At 55.7% G+C, this 18,307-nt stretch overlaps 3 protein-coding genes across 3 annotated transcripts; 1 reads left to right on the top strand and 2 right to left on the bottom strand.

Moving 5' to 3' along the window:
* Positions 1-1,138: 1,138 nt before the first annotated feature.
* CDEST_11109 (uncharacterized protein) lies at positions 1,139-1,883 on the bottom strand (the record flags this gene model as incomplete). Its single annotated transcript, XM_062927265.1, is given in 3 exon segments — positions 1,139-1,311; positions 1,329-1,614; positions 1,758-1,883. 3 exon segments carry the CDS (start codon positions 1,881-1,883, stop codon positions 1,139-1,141), a joined length of 585 nt encoding a protein of 194 aa, XP_062783316.1.
* Positions 1,884-7,504: 5,621 nt separating this feature from the next.
* CDEST_11110 (uncharacterized protein) lies at positions 7,505-8,024 on the bottom strand. Its single transcript, XM_062927266.1, has one exon. It carries the CDS (start codon positions 7,738-7,740, stop codon positions 7,531-7,533), a length of 210 nt encoding a protein of 69 aa, XP_062783317.1. The 5' UTR covers positions 7,741-8,024; the 3' UTR covers positions 7,505-7,530.
* A 3,594-nt stretch (positions 8,025-11,618) lies between these two features.
* Positions 11,619-12,348, top strand: CDEST_11111 (uncharacterized protein). The gene has a single exon (XM_062927267.1). It carries the CDS (start codon positions 11,758-11,760, stop codon positions 12,094-12,096), a length of 339 nt encoding a protein of 112 aa, XP_062783318.1. The 5' UTR covers positions 11,619-11,757; the 3' UTR covers positions 12,097-12,348.
* Positions 12,349-18,307: the final 5,959 nt, after the last annotated feature.

The following is an 18,307-nucleotide window of genomic DNA, read 5'->3' on the forward strand; positions in this document are numbered from 1 at the left end:
AGCCTACAGGTACGATGTACTTGTATGGGCCTTGGGACCTTTGGGACCTTGGGACTCAGGCCTTGTTCTTTCTTTGATTTTTCTTACCCTCTTTGGAGCAAGTGTGGGTACGCAGGTACATACTATACGATGCTGAGCTCGAGTATCCGTACCGCCGCCGCCTTCGTTTGTTGCCCTGGAGGATCATCTACCGCCTTCCTAGCGATACCTAGGTAGGAAGCGAGGACGGGAGGGAAAAGACCGCTGGGGATGGATCTACCTACCGTCATGAGTGTCCACGGTAATGTCCAACCTGACGCCTGTTTGAGTTTCCGTCTGTTCACCCGTATAATGTAGGTGAATGACGGCACTTCTGGCTCAGGCCCGGGTTTATGACAGAGGACGGATTCCAGGGGTTCTGCGTGTCTTTGGCGAGGGCTGCTCGGTACGTGTCCGGTTATGCCGACACCAAAGCCAGAACCAGAGAGAGAGAGAAAGGCAAGTACCTCAGCACTGCGTAGCCGGTCTAGAGATACAAAGCTCGGCGAGAAACACCACCAGAGCACACGCGTTGCGTTGCGTTCGGGGAAGGTCGGCACACTGTCTCGACGGGGCAAGGCGTGGGTGGCTACCCCAGGAACGTGAGCGAGGCCCAGGACTTCAGCGTATCCGCACACTAGGGAGGTACATGAGTACTGAGTAAGATACGTATATACCGTGTCTCTGCCTCTGCCTCTGCCTAAGCCTCTCTGCCTCTGCCTCTGCAGAGTCTTCTCTCGCTGGCGGGGAATCTCAGTTGCGCCTTTTTCACTAAACACCGAGCCAAGCCTAAAAGGGCATGAAGGAGATGGGGGAAAGGGACAGCAACAGCGCTGGTCTCCATACGGCAGCCCAACGCGCTTTTTTCTGCCGAGCGGGTGACCAGGAGTGGTTCCCCTTTAAGTCTAGTGTGCTTTGATGACGCTAGTCCACTTCAAGCAGTACTTCCTCCCGTTGAGGAGGCAAACGTCGACGGTCAGCAGTCCGTCCGTGTGCCCTTCTCTCCTCTGATCTCCGTTCCGTCCGTCCTCCACATTTGACATCCTCGGCTTCAGGAACGAGAACCGGAAGTACGACTACAACCATAACCGGGACCTGGACCTGAGTACCGTCAGCTTGTTCAGCCTACAGAGTAGTCTCCACGTTCAGCTCCACGCCTGCGCCTGCTCACGGGACCGTTCAGATCATGTGACGCCACCCCCGGCCTTCGCCGTCTTTGTCGCGTCAAGTCTCTATTGTCATCGCCATCTCCAGACATCAGGCTCCCGACCCCATCAGATGTCCGTCCGTCCGCTGGTCACGTTGCTCACTGTGACTGGCTTCTCCGCCACGACGTACAAGTGCTCCAGCTCCGGCTCCAGAGCACCCTACGATTACAGGTAGACGCCCAAACTCCGAGAGGCCTGCATAGTGAAACGGTCTCGACTCACGCACTCCTCGTAATACGGGGTCTGTCGCCAGCTCCCAGTGGCTCAGCACCTCAGTCGTCGTCTGGCCGAATATGCGCCGCGCCTCATCTCCACGTTTTCCACTGCAAAAGTCTCCATCGGCCTCTTCGAGACCGCCTCTACCCTCCACCTCCGGTCCTCCGTCGCGCTTTTCCCGTCAACCGTCATTCGGTACCTGACCGAACGCCCTCATACTGCTCAAAAAGGACAAGCGTGCTTTCTAAATGCCCTAATGGGATTGGCGCCATCTTTGGATCGACTCTCGTGCCGGCACTGTTCCCCTTCTGGCACCCCCATAGACCGCGACGGCCTAGACCGATTTAGGCCTTTCGACAGCTCGCTGCCCTTTGCAGCGATGTCCGTCTGGTCACGAGCCGCCATCAATGCCACTTCCCGCCGAAACGGATCGCTCTCCATCTCGAACCGTCAAAGACCAACGTCCCAAGACGCCTGTCCCTGTAGCTGTCTGTCTGTTCCCGGTCCAACTGCTCACATGTCCTGCGCCATTGCTGCTCTTTTCCGAACATAGGAACGGGGTTGACAACAAACCCAGCAAGCAGTCAAAAACTCAGAGCGGCCATGCGACCGACAGACGAGTGCCAACTGGCCGTCCGTCTCTAACAGATGCTGCTGCTGACTTCGGACCAACCCAACCCGATTGTTCTTCCGCCTGACCCCAACCATCGGGACGACCGCCAATCGCCTCCCCGGAAAACCCCTCCGTCCTTCACCGGCAGGAGGGGAAGGGGCAAACGGATGCCTGTTCCGGTCCCCCCCCCCCCCAATACTGACTCCTGTCCCTGAAAAACCGCATCACGAGTTGCACAGATCGCCGCAAATACAGTGCCCTTTGATTGCACTGCCATAGCTTCGTCGCCGGATGGACGTGTTGCGGACTTCCCTTTCGACCCTTACTCGATCCTCGTCGCGACACGCTCCGAATGAGACGTCGATGGGGACAGAGGCAACAATTCAGGAGGACGACGGCCCGCAGGGCGCAAAAGTCGTGTTCACGGGACTGCTTACTATGTGCGATGGCGACGAGGTCGATTCGTTGTCGTCGTTCCCCTAAAGTTGCAAAAGTTGGTTGCGGCCGAATCGGCGTCGGCCCGTCTTTCAGCGCTGACACGGCGATGTGACATGCTCTGACCCCCCTGGTTTGCTTGCGACGGCGTGCCGCTTGACTGGTTGCGGCGCGCCTCTGTGCTCGTTCCAGATTCGACCCCGTGATGATGTTGTTGTTCATCATTCAGGTCATCGAGCCCTACTGCTTGTCGCGTACAGTCCATCTGCTGCTCGCCGACATGACTACGTGCAGACTAAGCCCGCGTGAGAGACGTAGGTAACGACTGGAGTCTCGGGTGCGCAGTAGTAGTGGTGATAACACCACCGCTGTCGATGCCGATCGCAAAGAGACACCCTGTCATTCATTGCCTTGCCCAGATATGGACAACAACACGGACGTGCACATCAGGGCTCATAGGCTACGAAGCGACTCGCAACAGCGCTTCATTACTGGATTGTGCCGACCGCTCTGCTCACAGCGCATCGCCTCGCTCAAACCAATAACTTTGCGGTTAGCAGGCCGTCATGGGATTCAGTATTCGAAGCAGCAGTCATACACACACACACACACACACACACACATCACGGCAGGGCGGGCGGGTTTTCCCCATGCCTTGCCCATCCGAATGAGTTGCTGTCTGTCTTGTCAGAGACATTTGGGTGCCAACTCAGAAGTCGACAACAGAAGACAGCCACGACGCATGCAGTTGAGGTCAGAAGGTAGCGTTGAGGCGGACCGGACGGCCACCAACATGCCAGGCCCCTCATCAGTTCCTCTTCGGGCTCGGTTTTTTTTTTTTTTTGTTCCTGGACCAGGTGAGACAATTTCGTTCCCAACCCTCAAGCCTTCGACATGGGCAGGATGGTCACCAGGCCCCGAAAAGTGCCTTGTCAGAGCGATTGGGCGAGTTTGCATTTGGGACCCTTGGAACGTCATATTTTCCCGCAATGCAGCTTGCCAGTTCCCGGATAAGATGTTCTCTCTCTCTTTCTCTGCGTCCCTCTGCGTCTTTCAACCTGTTGCTCCCAGTTGCCTCACAGGCTCACCGCTTACTCCGTATTCATGCCTCAACGACCGCCGCTTGTCTGACAGCCCACTTACACGCTCAAATAAAACGCAACATTTGCCGTCCAGTCGGACTTGCAATGACAACAGGTTTGGTCAGGTGACAGGTTGCCTCCAGGGCCAAGTCAAACCCACGTCGTCGGCACCCCACGCCTTGATAAACGTGAGGCAAACACTGCAGACTGCGGCCGGGGGCTGAAGCCACTGCCCATCGCTTCGTACTGAAGCCGCGCCACGCCCGGAATCATGACGGCCCTTCTGCGCGGGATGGGATGCTGCTTGCTCGGTGGGAGCAGCCGTCCGTCGCAGTCCCCCCCCCCCCCCCCCATGTTGTCATTTGTCATGTCGAGCATGGCACGGGTGACGAAAAGTTGGGCTGTGGATGGGCTCACATTCTGCCATCTGGAGACTGGAGCCCAAAGTGCTCAGGACAAGAAGACGATTGTTCGGTGTTGATGTCATTGCCGTCGTCGGGGAGGGATTCGCGCCCTCGTCAAGCCCAAGCTGGTGGGGAGGAGGGTGTCACCGGAGTCAGGGTAAAATGAGCACTCTATCAATCATCGCCAACGCTAGCGTCCTGGAGTTGGCTTCGCAGAGACGGTCGCCAGGGGGCACCACACTTCGACGTCCGCGGCCGCCCAACAGTCCCGAGACCGCGGTAATCACACTACCTTGCGTGTGGGGCCGGGGGACGGGGGAGGGGGGCCGGGGGGAGACGGCTGCTGGCCAGGCTTGCATACTTGCTTCTCCTAGGCTCCCATCGTAGAACTCATATTAACTGCTGGTAGGTTTGTGGTTAAAAGGGTGTTTTCTTTTTTCGCCGATGACTCAGGCCGTTAGTTGGGGCTCATAAAGGTCAAGCGTAGAACTCATATGGAGCCCAACAGTGGTACTGTAAGTGTTTACAATGTACGGATACTGAGGAACACCAAGTATGGTGACAATGATAAGAGAGACAGCGACAAGGTGTTTGTTTTTCAGGCATGTGGATCTTGCAGTGCAGTTGAGTCGGCCAATCGCACAAGATGCGATGCACAATGACCGTTGGAACCGGGGATGGGAATGGGTGCCTGAACAACGAATGACATGATCCTTTCCCAAACTCCCGGAAACCGGTGTGCATGGATCGTGAAATTGAGGGCAGGGCCACGCAAACAAGTGCAATGCAGCTGCGTAGCCGTAGCCGGTCAGGCACCTCGATCGACGATGGCACGCCAGAGCCTCCTAGCAGGGCACGTCAGGCGCCAAGGTCATGAAAAGAAAAGCAGCCGATACGAACGGGCTTCCCGTTCCAACAATCCGGGTTTGATGGGCATCGTTGATGGGAGTGCCGTTATACTCGTCGGTTCTTCCAGGTAGTTAGTTAGTGGTGTTGATAGTAGTAGTGACTGGCCAACGGCGCCTGGGATTATTTCTCACGAGAAGGGCGACGGCGGAGCATTCGCCTGGAGCCGGCCTTTCTCAGTCGATGCAGGGGGGGGGCCGGACCGGGGGGGGGGGGAGCGGTTCCTGATTCTGGAAAGATGACTGATCCATCCCAATCAAATCGACTTTTCTACACCTGGTCACCGGTAGAGCAATTAGGAAGGCCGCAAGGCGGGATTTTAGACACTGGGTCTTTGCTGTCACACCCAGCTTCCCAAGAACCGGGGACGAGCGGACTCCACCGAGAGAGGCGAAGGCGCCTGGGCCTCGGCTTGGATCGCGGTGTCCCCCTTCGCTAAGGGAAGGAAGGAGAGAAGGAGGAGGAGGAGGAGGAGGAGGAGGAGGAGTCTTGGAGAGATTGAACGGGGGATTGAACACCTCCAACGACTTACAAAAGGTTCCCAGGGGGCCGGACACCAACACACATACACACCCATGATGAGACGAACAATGGCCGGGCCCCCGGTTCATTCATTCCACCCATATCTACTAATTTTTCCACTTCCTCTCTCTCTCTGCCTGTCTCTGCTGCGCCTTTCATGACTTGGGGAAGGGGGGTGGGTGTGAACTACCATCACATTATTTGCCCCGACTCGTCGGCAAGAGCCAGAAAAATGATACATCGCACCAGCCGCCCGGGGCAACAGAGTTTGCGAAAGACGCCCAGCTGTGGAACAGTATCACGGCAGACATGGGGGGGGGTTGTTCACGAGTCTTTTTGGCGGCGGACGGAGCCGCTTCCGGTGTGGCCCGGGGCCCCGAGTCGGCGATGGCGATGGCGATGCCGTGTCAGCCACACATCGGGATGACACAGCCTGAGGTGTCACACATCCATCCACCTGCTGGAGTTCCGACTGGGGGGTGGAGGGTTCACGCCGTTACTGCACAGTCTAAGGTTTGGGGGAAAAGCAACTACCGGCGCCGAACCTACCTTTGGGACCCCGGGTCGGGTCTATCAGACAGCTTGCAGAGAGACGTGAAAGCAATATACTTGGTGGACGACGACGAACCCGCTGACGGGCCTTGGTCGAGGTGGCAGCAGCGTCAAAGGGGCGCTGGTCAGATGCGATGCGCCCAGCGCGGTTCGCGGTCCGGGCAGCTCTTCCATCCCGATTGGAAGGGCTTTTGCACACCGACAAACGGCTTTTTTTCTTTTCTTTTTTGCCCCAAGTTCTTTTTCCTTCGTTGGCCGCTGTTGCGGTGAACCCCCACGCCGGGGCAGTGGCAGCGACGGCGGCAACATACACCAACTTCCCAATGGGGAGATGGAGGGGGGAGGTTTTTTTGCTTGGTATTGCAAGCCACACTGGGTATAGCTGAGATCCTTCCTGCCTTCCGCTGCGACCCTCGTCGGGTTGCAGGTCACAGTGAAGAGGTTGTCTGTCGGTGAGTGCGTGGGCGCGTAGGTTAAAATGGGGGGGGGGGGGGGGGGGGGGTCATCCATTGCAGGGTCGGAGATTAGGTGTGCGTATGTGTGATGAATTGGTCTTCCATGCCGTTTTCGAGAAAAGCTGGGCATTCCTTCCCCCCTTCCCCCCCATCCCGTCAGTCTATCTATGGGCAAGGGGACGAAGAACATAGATGAATGAGGGTGAGGCGATGCCGGAGATGCCGCACGCGTGGGATGCTGGACTGCTGGGCGTCCTATCCTCGCGTTCAGGTGCGTTCTGCTCCTCTGCGCGGATGCGGGATGTGGCCGACGTCCCCCACGGCCGGTAATCCGTTCACGGGCAATGATGGTGCCACCCTGCCGCCTCGGTGGGACTCGCCGAGTGCGCCGTGGGATGTTTAGCTAACTGTCGATCGAGTCCATCTTTTTGGCGAAAGGGGGGGCTAAGCTATGGTCTAAGCTCGTTTCACCAACATCGAGGACGGCGTGTTGTAAGACGTCCATCTTTGGGGTTCAATGCTCAGGCCCTGCGCATGTACGGGGAATCTAGGGAGGCAGAGGCATCGTTTGGCCAGTCAAGGGAGGATAGCGGACACACGTGGCTGCGCCTGTAGCGTTTTGGAGGAGGGGGGAGACAGTAGTTTCATTCATGGCCCAGCTTCTTTATTCCTTTTTTATTCTATTTTTTTTAGCCGTCATTCATTCTGTTTCCATCTATACAATGTATACGGACAAACTTCACTGTCCTTTCCTTTTCTTTGGCGCGTCCAGTTCCTCACTCTGTGGGCGTATGTTTTAGGCCATGAGGGTGTTGTACACTAGGACAGGGACCGACCAACCTGCAAATGGGGTTCTTACAAGGGACAGCGGGACGGCCTTTGGCTGAGATGGTTGAGTAGGGACGTGTGTTGTTCGGTGGGATGCAGCTGTTTCCGACCGAATTCGTCACAATTCAGGGAGATGATCAACGGAGGAGAGTCAAGAAGGGAAGCCTCTCGGGTTTCAGAGGATGCAAATGCACGCGGAGAGGTGGTGCCCGATTGCATCGTCTCCCTCTCCGCCCCGGCGATCGTTTTGGGGGAAGGGGGGGCGGGGGGGTTGTGTTTGGGGGGGAATGCTCAGCTGACCTTCGTTTGTGGCGGAAGAGGGCGAACACTGGCATTGGCACCTCCGGGACGGACGGGATAGCATCCCCGGCGGATGGACGGGGGGATGGGGAGTATGTGTTGACTTATCATTGCAAATCGGGACGATTCTGCGTCTATTTGGGGTTCTTCTTTGGGGGGTGTCGTTTGGGACACGCCGCACAGGAAAGGGAGCGATGTCATTATCGACGACAGTGACCGATGCTGCTCTGCGAAGCCTTTTTTGGCACTGGGCTGCAGGTCCGCCCGTACGGGCGTTATGCGTGTGACGACACCGGGGGTCGATTGGAACGGGGAACAGGGGAGTGTAAGCTGCGTGAGTCTCTCCTCTGGTATGGGTTTCAATGCTCGTTGTCTCTAAAGTTGATGGCTCTCTACGTAGTGTAGAGAGAGAGAGAGAGAGAGAGAGAGAGAGAGAGAGAGAGAGAGAGAGAGAGAGAGAGAGAGAGAGAGAGAGAGAGAAGGGAAGTAAGTGGTTGATGGTGATAGGGTACGGGACGGTATTGGTCAGTCGTATTTTCGAGATTTAACGTCCGTCCCCCCGGCCGCGCTTCCAAATCCTTGACTGAGGCTTCTGGGCAACGGCAAGTTCATGCAGCAGAGGGGGTGCGTGGGAGGAGGGGTGACGTCGGCGCGGCCAACAATGGGCGAGCGGCGCTCGATCACTGCCGCCGCCGCCATATTATGTTTGCTTTTTGTTTGCTTTTATTTTATTTTGTTATATAAATATTCTTGGGGGGGGGGTTCTGTCTTATGCCGTCGACTATCAGACAAACGCGGCTACGGGGTGCATGTGAGCCGAAACATGGGGAACTGGGGGGCGCTGATCCGCGGTTGCCGCTTGGTTGTCGCCGCCGACATGTTTGGCCAGAAGTTGATTGCTCCAAGCAGGAAGGGTTACTGCCGAATTGGGGGTGAGGTTTTGCCATGGTGTTTGTGATGATAGCATCAGACCTGTTGTGGGTGGCCGTGGTGGTCGTGGTTGACGGCGACAGTACGGACGTAAGTCAATATGCGATGTTCCCAAACGGGTGACGAAATGCGATGACATACCGCCCGTCTGGGGGGAGCGGTGAGAGTGCATGCCGCATGGCAATCCATCTGGCCCTGCACTTCATTCTGTTGGGACCATACGTCTATTTTGGATGTACATATCCTCCTGTATCTCTCTCTCTCTCTCTCTCTCTCTCTCTCTCTGCAGACCGCAGACTGCAGGGTTTCGTTTCTGCGCATGTAGGGGAGCAGATGGACGATGGACCCCTATGACATGGCACGCTGGTCGCTGGTACGGACAGCCCTTCCGGCGGGATAGACCACGCGCGGGAGCGGTGTAAGCCCATCCCCTTTCTTGTTTAATCCCTGGCATACTGGGCGTTGCGACACTCTGAAGACTCATTTCATCGGTAGTGAGATGCGTGTCACTGGAGCAAGCCCTTGGTGTTCCGGACTGGCGGTCCGGGACGGAGACAGTTGAGGAGGAACAAGAAACACCGCCGCTGACCGAATCTTGAATCACTCACTGTTCAGTTGACTGTTCGGACTGGATAAAACACGGCCGGCCATAACGGTCGGGCTGAGATGTATGTCCGTCGGAGCATTTAACAGATTTAAAAAGAAAGAAAGAAAAGGAAAGGAAAGGAGAAAAACCATACCAGAGTCTTGTCTTGTGTAACCCGTGGCAGACCAATGATGGAATGTGTGTGTATGGTGGTGGTGGTTGTGGGTAGACAACTTTGACGATGAACATGGTTTATTTGGTTCGGACATGTCTGCAAAGCATCCTGATGACCAGCATCTCACACCCGCCGCCGCCATTCAGCCCCAAACGGCGCTCCCACCTTATTTTTTCCCTCTTTGCTTTTGTTTCTTCTCCTTCTAATAATACTACTACTACTACTACTACTACTACTACTACTACTACTACTACTACTACTACTACTACTACTACTACTTCTTCCTCTCTGCCGCCCTCGACTCGGGTGTCTTGTCTCCTGCTTAGCGTTCTGAATCAGAACGTGGCTGGTCGCCGGCTTTAACGGGACAGGATCGGCGGCCTCTCCGTAGGTGCGTCCCTGGCACACCCTAACCCCGCGAACTGCTGGCTGCCTGTCGAAGGGGTTTGAAGGATCATCGGAGTCGGTCGAGTCTAGTCGAGTCGTTAATGCAGACTCGGCCCTGGCGCGGGAGTGGCCAGCATCCGCGGCAGCTTGACGCCCAGTCCGCGGCCCGGGGCGAAACAGGTGGAATCTCAGATGTTATTTATGCCCTGCGATTCGACCATGTTGGACGGGGAGGCTTCCTTCACCTATCACCTGACTTCTGTCATCTCCGACAGCACAAGGATGAGGGAATGAATAGTGAGCCACGGGAACCCGTCTAGTATTATTTTTTGTCGACGTATGTGATGGCGATTGGGCCGGCGGTTGAGGACCCAGAGGCTCGTTTTTGTTTGTATCTGGGACGAACAAACTGTATGGCGCCCGCCTAACGGAAGACTTTGTTTGACACTTGGAGAGGTAGGAGCGCGGTTCAGCGAACGATGCAAGGGAGCCCGCCAGTGGCAAGGTACATCTCGATTCCCCTCCGTCTCAAGAGAAATGCAGGGACAAACATGCCTCGGAATTGGTGGACTTATTACTCCTATCTGTTGACGTAGCAGGCCCAACTCCTTGAGCCCAGAGGCTTTTGGCAATGATTCGCAAAAAAAAAAGACGTCAGCGGTTCCGTCACCTCTACGCTTCCGCCCCCGGGTTTTGCTCCAGGCCACGATTGGCGAGCTGTCGGTCTCAGGAACGGATCTTTGGGTGGCCACGGCGTCGAGGGCATGGGGGGGTGGGTGACATGACATTCCCGCGCGGAGCAAGCTGATCTGCAGTGCGGCGTTGAGCTGATCTGAAGCTTATTGTCGGGCCCGCTTACCTACTGTCATGTACGTGAGGAGTTTATGTAGCTAATATAACAATGGCGAAATCGGACTTGAGACGGACCGGATTAGACTCTGGTTGCTGCTGCTGTTGTTGTTGTTGTTGCTGTTGCTGTTGTGATTGCTTGTTGTTGTTGTTGTTGTTGTCGTATGTAACGTATTGTAGTGATACGTCAACTGAGCATCACGGGGACTCGCCACGGGCATTCCATCGGCTATCGTCTAATAAACGGTGACGAGGGGGGAGGGGGAGGTGAACGATATCCGACTTATTTTGCGCCCGCTCATATTTCTTCCGGTAATAATGATAATAATGATAAACAATATTAATAAAACCATATTATTATTTGCGAGTAACTTGCGGAATGGGAGACCACAGAATAAGCATGAACACGAAACCTCAAAAAGGGACCCAGCTGATGGTTTCCCCTCCCTCTGCTCTCAGGGGGGGGTGTGCGTGTGAATCGAGAGTGAGACGAACGTGATATGGCGCTGAACAGTGGTCCATCAGCATTCCTTTCCTTTCTTTCTTTCTTTTTTTTTTTTTGTTTTGATGGACCGTCTCGGCGTCTCCCAGCCCAAGAAAGCCGCTGGACCGCGCATTCCCGCCCTCTCTTCCGGACATCCTCCGGATCGCTTCCCCGGACGGGAAGGCTGCCAGGGCGTGGCAGGCCTGGCCACACACGCACACACACACACACACACACTCATCTGTCCTGAGACAGCTTCAGGTGACATTCGGCCGGAAGATAGAGCAGGAGAGTATTTCTGGGTTCTCTGTCAGGCTGGCAGTGTCAGGAACGCCGCGTGCGTCGTTGGCAGGCGGCATTGGAGGGGGAAAAGGGAAGCCAATGGCCATTTGCTGCAAGTATCCGTACCACTTTCGCTGTTCTAGATTCGGCCAGCCGCACATTCCGCCCAGGCTGACTGGCTGGCGGCGCGGATTTCCATTGCGTGAGATTCCCGCGATGCGCAGAGCTGTCGACGGGGGGTCACGGATCTCGTCAGTTGTCACTTGTCACATCCAAGCCCAAAGTGGCGGGTTCGCGGCTGTCATATATTCCCTTCCCAGCAGAGGGAATCTCTTGCGCCGGGGAACTCGGAATCCAGGCCTGAGATGAGATGGAGGGGAGGGGGGCATGCGTCCACCACCACCACACGCCGTCAGCGCGACATCGAGATGTCTATTTTTCCCCTTCCCTTTTTTTTCTTCTATTTTCCTTTTTCTTTCTCTCTTTCTTTCTTTTTCTTTCTTTCGCAACATCCGCTCGTAAGGGATGTCGAAAAATGCCCTCGGTGTCTCCCGGGGCCGAGAACCTTCAGGGGTGGTGGGTGGCCTTATTGGGGGGGGAGCATTCGATGCCCTTGACAGCAGATGGCGATATTCACATGTGGTTCTGGTCCCCTGTACTCTACCAGAGCAGCCCGCCGGCCCCCATTGGCATGATGGAGGGGTAAAGAATGCCACGACCGTGTCTTCCCCGTCCGAGACATCGAGGACCTGGAAGTCTGCGATGAGAGACGCGGGGAGAGACAAGACTCAGCAGGAACCCCTGTCGTTTTGCCTCGAGCGCTGGCCACACCGCGTCCGGGTCCTTGGGTTTTTTTCGTGTTAAAGACCTTGGACTGCATCTTGGAAACGGTTCGGATGGATCTAGTCCTTGGGGTGACCCGCCCCTTCTCACCATCGCATCTGGGCCACGGCTCACAGGTTGCGACCTTCACTTGGTTGTGTAATGGATGCAACGTGACTGATCAGGCCAAAGGAAAACTCTTCATCCCAGCTGAGAGAGAGAGAGAGAGAGAGAGAGACGAGAGTGAAAGGCAGCATAGCCTAGAGGACGACGCGCACAGCCTTTGCTTGCCCGCCAACGTCTGTTGCCGTCCTTCCCCCCAGACTGTTCGTAGCGCACCAACCACGAGGGACTTTGTGGAGGAAAAGGTCCTGGCTGGCCGGCCGTCAGGCTCCAGAACGCACAAAGAATGAGCTCCGGCACCAGTGTCCGGAGTCGGCCGCGGCTCGTCTCTTGGGGAGGCCCGGCTCCCTGTCATACTCCTTGACAGGGACCAGACGGCGACGGGGTTCGGTGTTGGGGCCGAAAGGGGCAACTGGATTATCCAAAGTGCCCTGCGTGCTTGATACAGGCGCGCCAACATTCAGCAAGAGAAGCCATTCTAGCCTTATCTAGTTGGCTTCGAGAGCGTAGGACAGCGAACTGTTTTGTTGATGAGGTACTCGCGATACTGGAGAAGCCAGCATTCCTTTTCATTGACAATGTCTTTTCTTTGCGGCCGTCTTACCCCTCGTCATCTTGGATGGACCATTCCCATTCTACACATCGTTACACGTGCATCCATCCGTATGTGACTGGTGGGCTTTTGCCTGCTTCAAGGCTCCCTATATCCCCGACCTGGACATCAAGCACATCCCCACTTCCCCTCAGTCTTGGATTGCTCTCTCTGGATGTCAGTCAGTAACAACCTAGAAGTCGAGGCATCGTGTGCTGGATCTCTTGCCGCATTCCCCAGTTATTTCCCCCCGATGAACGCGCAAATTACCGGTAGCGCGACTATCATCCATGTTTACCCACGTCGGGACCCTTTCTAAAGAGGGAATACGGATTCTTGAGCGATCACGGGATGGGGATTCTTGGATGATGGTGGCAAAAACGCCCATGCCCGTAATCATCCTTCATGTGCAACTCGGACCCTGAACAGCCAGCGCTCACGTCCGGGGGGGGAAGGGCTCGATGCGCAAGGCGCATGATCAGCGATGGTCCCTCGTCGGAGATCGCCCAAAGGGCGAGGGCTAGCCATCCAGTCCCATCCTGTAAGATCTTTGGGCCTGGAGCGATGCCTCGTCTCTTGGGGCATCTCTTTGCATCTTACGACAACCCTCACGTGGAGAATATCCTACGGAACCGAGCTGCACCTATGTCGTGTGCGGTGTTCGGTCCATTTGGCGCCGGCCGGGCGCGCGCCTCTGGGGGGGAGAAAGCAGCGTGACATTCTGCAGCCCTGTTGCTCGTCACGCGGCAATAAGGATCCTCCACCAGTCGGCGCCGATGGCTAAACTCGGCGGGTAATCCGCCTCGCCACATGGCCCCGGTGTTTGGGTGTTTGGGTCTCGTCGACTGACTGTTCGACTGTGACCTTAAGGGATCTATCCTCTCGGTTCTGCAGGAAGGGTCTCCAGCAGCCCCTCGCAGTCTGGCAGAACCATTTGGCGATATCTTCGCACCGCTATATCGGAGTGGTCTGGACAGTGTCTTGTTGTCGTTCGCCATGGTGTCCCCTTCAACAACAACAACAACAACAACAACAACAACAACAACAACAACAACAACAACAACAACAACAACAACAACAACAACAACAGCCAGGTATCCAAGAGCTATTTGGGTAGTTCTAGAGCCTACATACGGACCCTTCTCCTATGTAGCTAACCATGACTTCAAGACATGTCCAACACGGAACAAACCCCCCCCACAAGTGACTGGATCGGCTCAGCCTTGACCCAATCCTCACGATCATGCTCCTATGCCACGGACGCTGGGGAGAGATGGGGCGGCAACGCAGCACGCGCTGGCTTGGCCCTTTCGAACGTGCTAAAGTGCTAAGTAGAGCTCTTTCACAACTCCCCAACTTCGTCCCGCACAAAGAAAAAGCGGAGTGTGCTGAGAGGGGGTATTACAGTACGCTTGGCCTTACCTCCTCCACCTCTCTGTCCCTCTCGGTCCCCCTCGTGGCAGCCCAACGATGATGGAGAGCTCTTGAAGCCTAAGAGGGCCCAGAGGCCCAGAAGCCTAGAGAGGGGGGAGCATTGCCCGAGCAGACCCGAATAATGTGGAACCTGGTCATCACGAGAAGAACCAGTGATGGGGGCAAGCCTGACCTCACGCCCCCCCGGCAGCGGGGATGGGGGATGACAGGTCCCTGCAGACCGAAGTTCTTCCAGCCTTTGAGAGGGTGTTTATTACGCAAACCACCCCTGGTTTCTTCACGTTTGGGGTGGTTCTCCTCTTTTGCTGCGCGCTTGGAAACACTCGTGACATGGGAATATCACAGTGGCCGCCCATACGGAGTCTGTGGTGTCGATGCAAGAGGGACCAAAAGAGAGAGAGGGGAGACAACGGGCTTTGACGGTCTTTTTCCTCCTCTCTTCTGTCCTGAAAGTGGGCTCCCCGACTTGCCCTTCAAGACAGCAGACCTGGTTCGGACTTGGAGAAGGAGGAGAACCCTTGTCTTTTCTCTCTTGTCGCGGGTCGGGGCCCGCTCCGTAAACCATCAACACCGCAGTTGCACCGAGTACCATCGCGTCTATCCTTACAGAGAGAGTACACTGCATCTTCACTCTACTTTAGTCTATCCACAACGCCGGGACTTTGGTCACAATGGCACTTCGTACACGCTGGCCTGTCAAGGCTGTCAGGCCGAAGCGTCGAGGGAGAATTTCTCGGCAAAAAGAAAAGGTCACGATGCAAGAAATTCGATTCAAAGGGGCAGGGAATCCACCATCAGTCAACAGTCTACAGTCCACAATCCGTCCACAGTCCGTCCACAAGCTACATCGTGACATGCAGGGCCAGAGAGCCGAACCTCATTTTGCTCGAGACGAGACCATGGCTGGCACTCCGGAACCTCCTCCGCAACGCATGAGGTCGCATTCGCATCGTGGCCTTGGTCAAGGAGCTTAAGCCCCTCTCCCCATTTCTCCGACTAACATGCCATGACATGATTCTGTTGCATATAATTTTTTGCGTTCCGTTTCTGGTGCTACATACACAACCACTGTCTGACAGCTCATTTCCGAACCAAGAAACTGGAACCGTCGCAGAGGATGGTTGGCATCCAAGCTGTAGACCCTGGATCTTCACTCAACCACGGCCATCCCAGAACGACCAACTTTTTCTTCCGCTCCTAGTCCTAACGTACTATTTATTACACTATATTTCCGTAATGGGAGATTTTGGTTACTAGTGTGTACCTGACGAAGCGGAAAATCAGTGTACACTCGCCCACACACACACACACACACACACACACCTCGAGGACACGATTCAGGGTCTTCCCATCCACCGCCTCCGGTTCTTCTTCTCATCCGATCTTGCTGGACGTTACGCTCATGGTCATCCATTCGTCCACCCGACCAGTCGCCCCCGGATGAACGTTTTCACCTTGTTTCTCATGCAACCCACCTCCCCCCAAAATCGTTCCGGCCGCGTCTTGTAGAATGACGAATTCAACCCGAGTTCCGAACTAACACGGCGGACAGAATACCGACGAGGTCCACCGCCACACCCTCTCCTTCCCCCCTTCGCCAAGCCCATCTCTCCGCATTCTGGCAAACTGGGAAGCTTGCGAAATGCCGTGCTGGTCAGCCTAGAGCGGGGGGACTGGGAGTGGGAGCCACGAGAACGTGGAGCATCCACGAAGTTTCCCCGGAATCTCGCCTGGATTGGCATACTGGGAACCATGGAGGAGATGGGATTGAGGCGGCCTCGTCGGGTCGGCTTTTGCCCGGCAACTCGCCTTCTCTTTTCTTTCTCTCTCTTCGTGCTGTCCTTGTCCTTCCCTCGGCCAAGTTCCAGCGGCGAGGCGACTGGGGCATATGACGACCACTTGGCCCATGTCACTCGTCAATGGCAGGCAGCACTAGGTGACTTTGTAAACCGCGGTGAGCCTGGGGCCGTGATCCCTGACTTGGACTGGGGGCGGCTGTGGTGTGTATCAAAACGGAACCCGGACGAAAGACGCCGCCGTCAATCATGTTCCTAAGAAATGTCTTGAAAAATGAACAATTCAGAGAATTTTAAAATAAAAATAAAACTTTAATTTGTTATTATTATGGTTGTTTACTTTGGTGTACTTTGTGTCAGGGTGGTGATCATGTTCAAAGACATCTCTATTTCCCCGTCTCGGAGGCTAGTTGCAGGCTTCGTCCTGTCGTTTGTTCTCATGACTCCTCAGGCCGACGGGAACGAATCCGTTTGCGGACGGAAAAGAGACTTGCCTGTATTGTAACCTAGGGTCGACGCTTGCAACCCTATAAGTTTTCCTTTCTTTTCTTTTTCCGCATCTTGTCGTCCTCTGATCAGAAAAGAAAAAAAGACAACGAACAGCAGCGGCTCAGTCAGCTTCTTGTGTCTCGTTCTGGCAAATTGTCATCTTGCCAGCCTTGGAAAATTCGATGATCACACCATTCTCCCATATGTGTAAATCTCTCGCCTACCGGCATCACAATTGGGATGCGGGTGGGTGACATTGAAAATGGGAGTCAGCCAACATGTATAGATAGGTCTGCCTCTACCGCCATTGCACATACTCTGGCTGAGCCTCCTGGTCATCAGTCTTTGTGCTGCAGCTCCAGGCTTCAGCATCGCATCGCAGTATCCATGACTTGATCCTTTCGTCGTTGGCCCTCACACAAGTGGCTGGACTGCTCTACGTCCCATCCCCAAATAAGCATCGTGCTTTCTCGCTCCCAGTGACGCACAGATAGACCAAGGAATGAGTACTTCTCACAGTCGCTGACTGGATGTGGTTGCACCTTATGTCGTGGCAGAGACGGTATTGGATTCCAGCTCCGTCTATGTTCTGTTTGGAGGCATATGGATGGATCGTTCTCAGTCCGTTTCTTCTCGTGAAACCCTCAAGTATCCAGTGTCAGGTGTTCATCACGCGCAACCGATTGAGGGGAGGGGACAAATGATGTTTCGGGAACGTTGCGAAAGGAGCAGATGCAACCTCGGCGAGGTCTTGTCCCCCCGGATGCCCCGTCCGTCCGTATCGTCGTTCCGGCGCTGCTGACCTGCGCCACCGGGAAGATCAAGGGACGAGTTTCCCCGTTCGAAATGAGGAGGGCATAGGAGGAAAGGATCAAAGAAGAGATGCGCCGCTCGCCAAACTCTCACACCACAGACCAGGTCAGATGTGCCTGCTTTCGGCATCTAGCGCCGCTGCCACGCCACACGCCTGTTCGCTTCAACGGTTGTCGGCGAATGCGACTACCCCAGGACGGGAGGAGAAAGAGAGAGAGGGGGGGGGGGGGGGGGGGGGGGGGGGGTGCGTTCTCACTAAAACGATTGTATTATGATGGTTCTCCTCATTGGCGGCTGGTTTGACTCTATTGCGCTCAATGCGGTGTGAGGTCGCTTGCTCCGTTGGAGAGACAGCTCCAGAGGCGGCGGAGGAGGAAAGTCATGCGCACGTACTCAGCGACTTCTTCGCGTCAATGTCGTTTACTGCGGCGGATGAGAGAGAGATAGAAAGAGTCAGGGGCCCGGAGATGCGGTGAAGGGTTTGAGACCGTCCCCTCCGAGGCATCGTCCTACTGCAGGAACTGCACCCGCCGCGCGGCATGTGAAATGCCGCCGTCGCCGCCCGGGGCTTTAACGTGGACGTGAGGGCATCATCACGAGTCGCGGTTAGAATCTACCGGCATCGCTTCGCGGTCTAGCTCAGGGTCTCCCACGGAGAAGCTCTGGTCCCGCTTGCATTTGCGAAAGCTCGCGTGCCTAGCTACATTTCATGCAGGAGGTCTACGATGGCACGCCTCGAGAACAGTCATCATCTCCCCACGCATCCTGAATCATCATCCCCCTCCCCCCACGGTCGGCGTAGTTGGCGGCAATCACGGGCTTACGGGCGAGATTGGGCTGGTGCAAAGCTGGGGACGGGCCGCGGCCGTGGGTGAGATGAGGGATGACCGTCAGCACAGCGTCACGTTTGGCCCCCCCTTCGGGAGGTCGGGTGTGATTGATGTGTTGGCGAGTTGGCGCCGCGGCTGAGCTCCAAGGTACCTCGATCCTTGGGGTGTCAGGTGAG

Source organism: Colletotrichum destructivum, chromosome 7 (assembly GCF_034447905.1).
Source record: "Colletotrichum destructivum chromosome 7, complete sequence".
In the NCBI taxonomy this organism is placed as follows: Eukaryota; Fungi; Ascomycota; class Sordariomycetes; order Glomerellales; family Glomerellaceae; genus Colletotrichum; species Colletotrichum destructivum.

Bases quoted from the DNA above. Each gene is read 5' to 3' on its own strand.
- CDEST_11110 (XM_062927266.1), bottom strand. From the start codon at position 7,740: ATGACATCGCTCCCTTTCCTGTGCGGCGTGTCCCAAACGACACCCCCC.
- CDEST_11111 (XM_062927267.1), top strand. From the start codon at position 11,758: ATGTCGAAAAATGCCCTCGGTGTCTCCCGGGGCCGAGAACCTTCAGGG.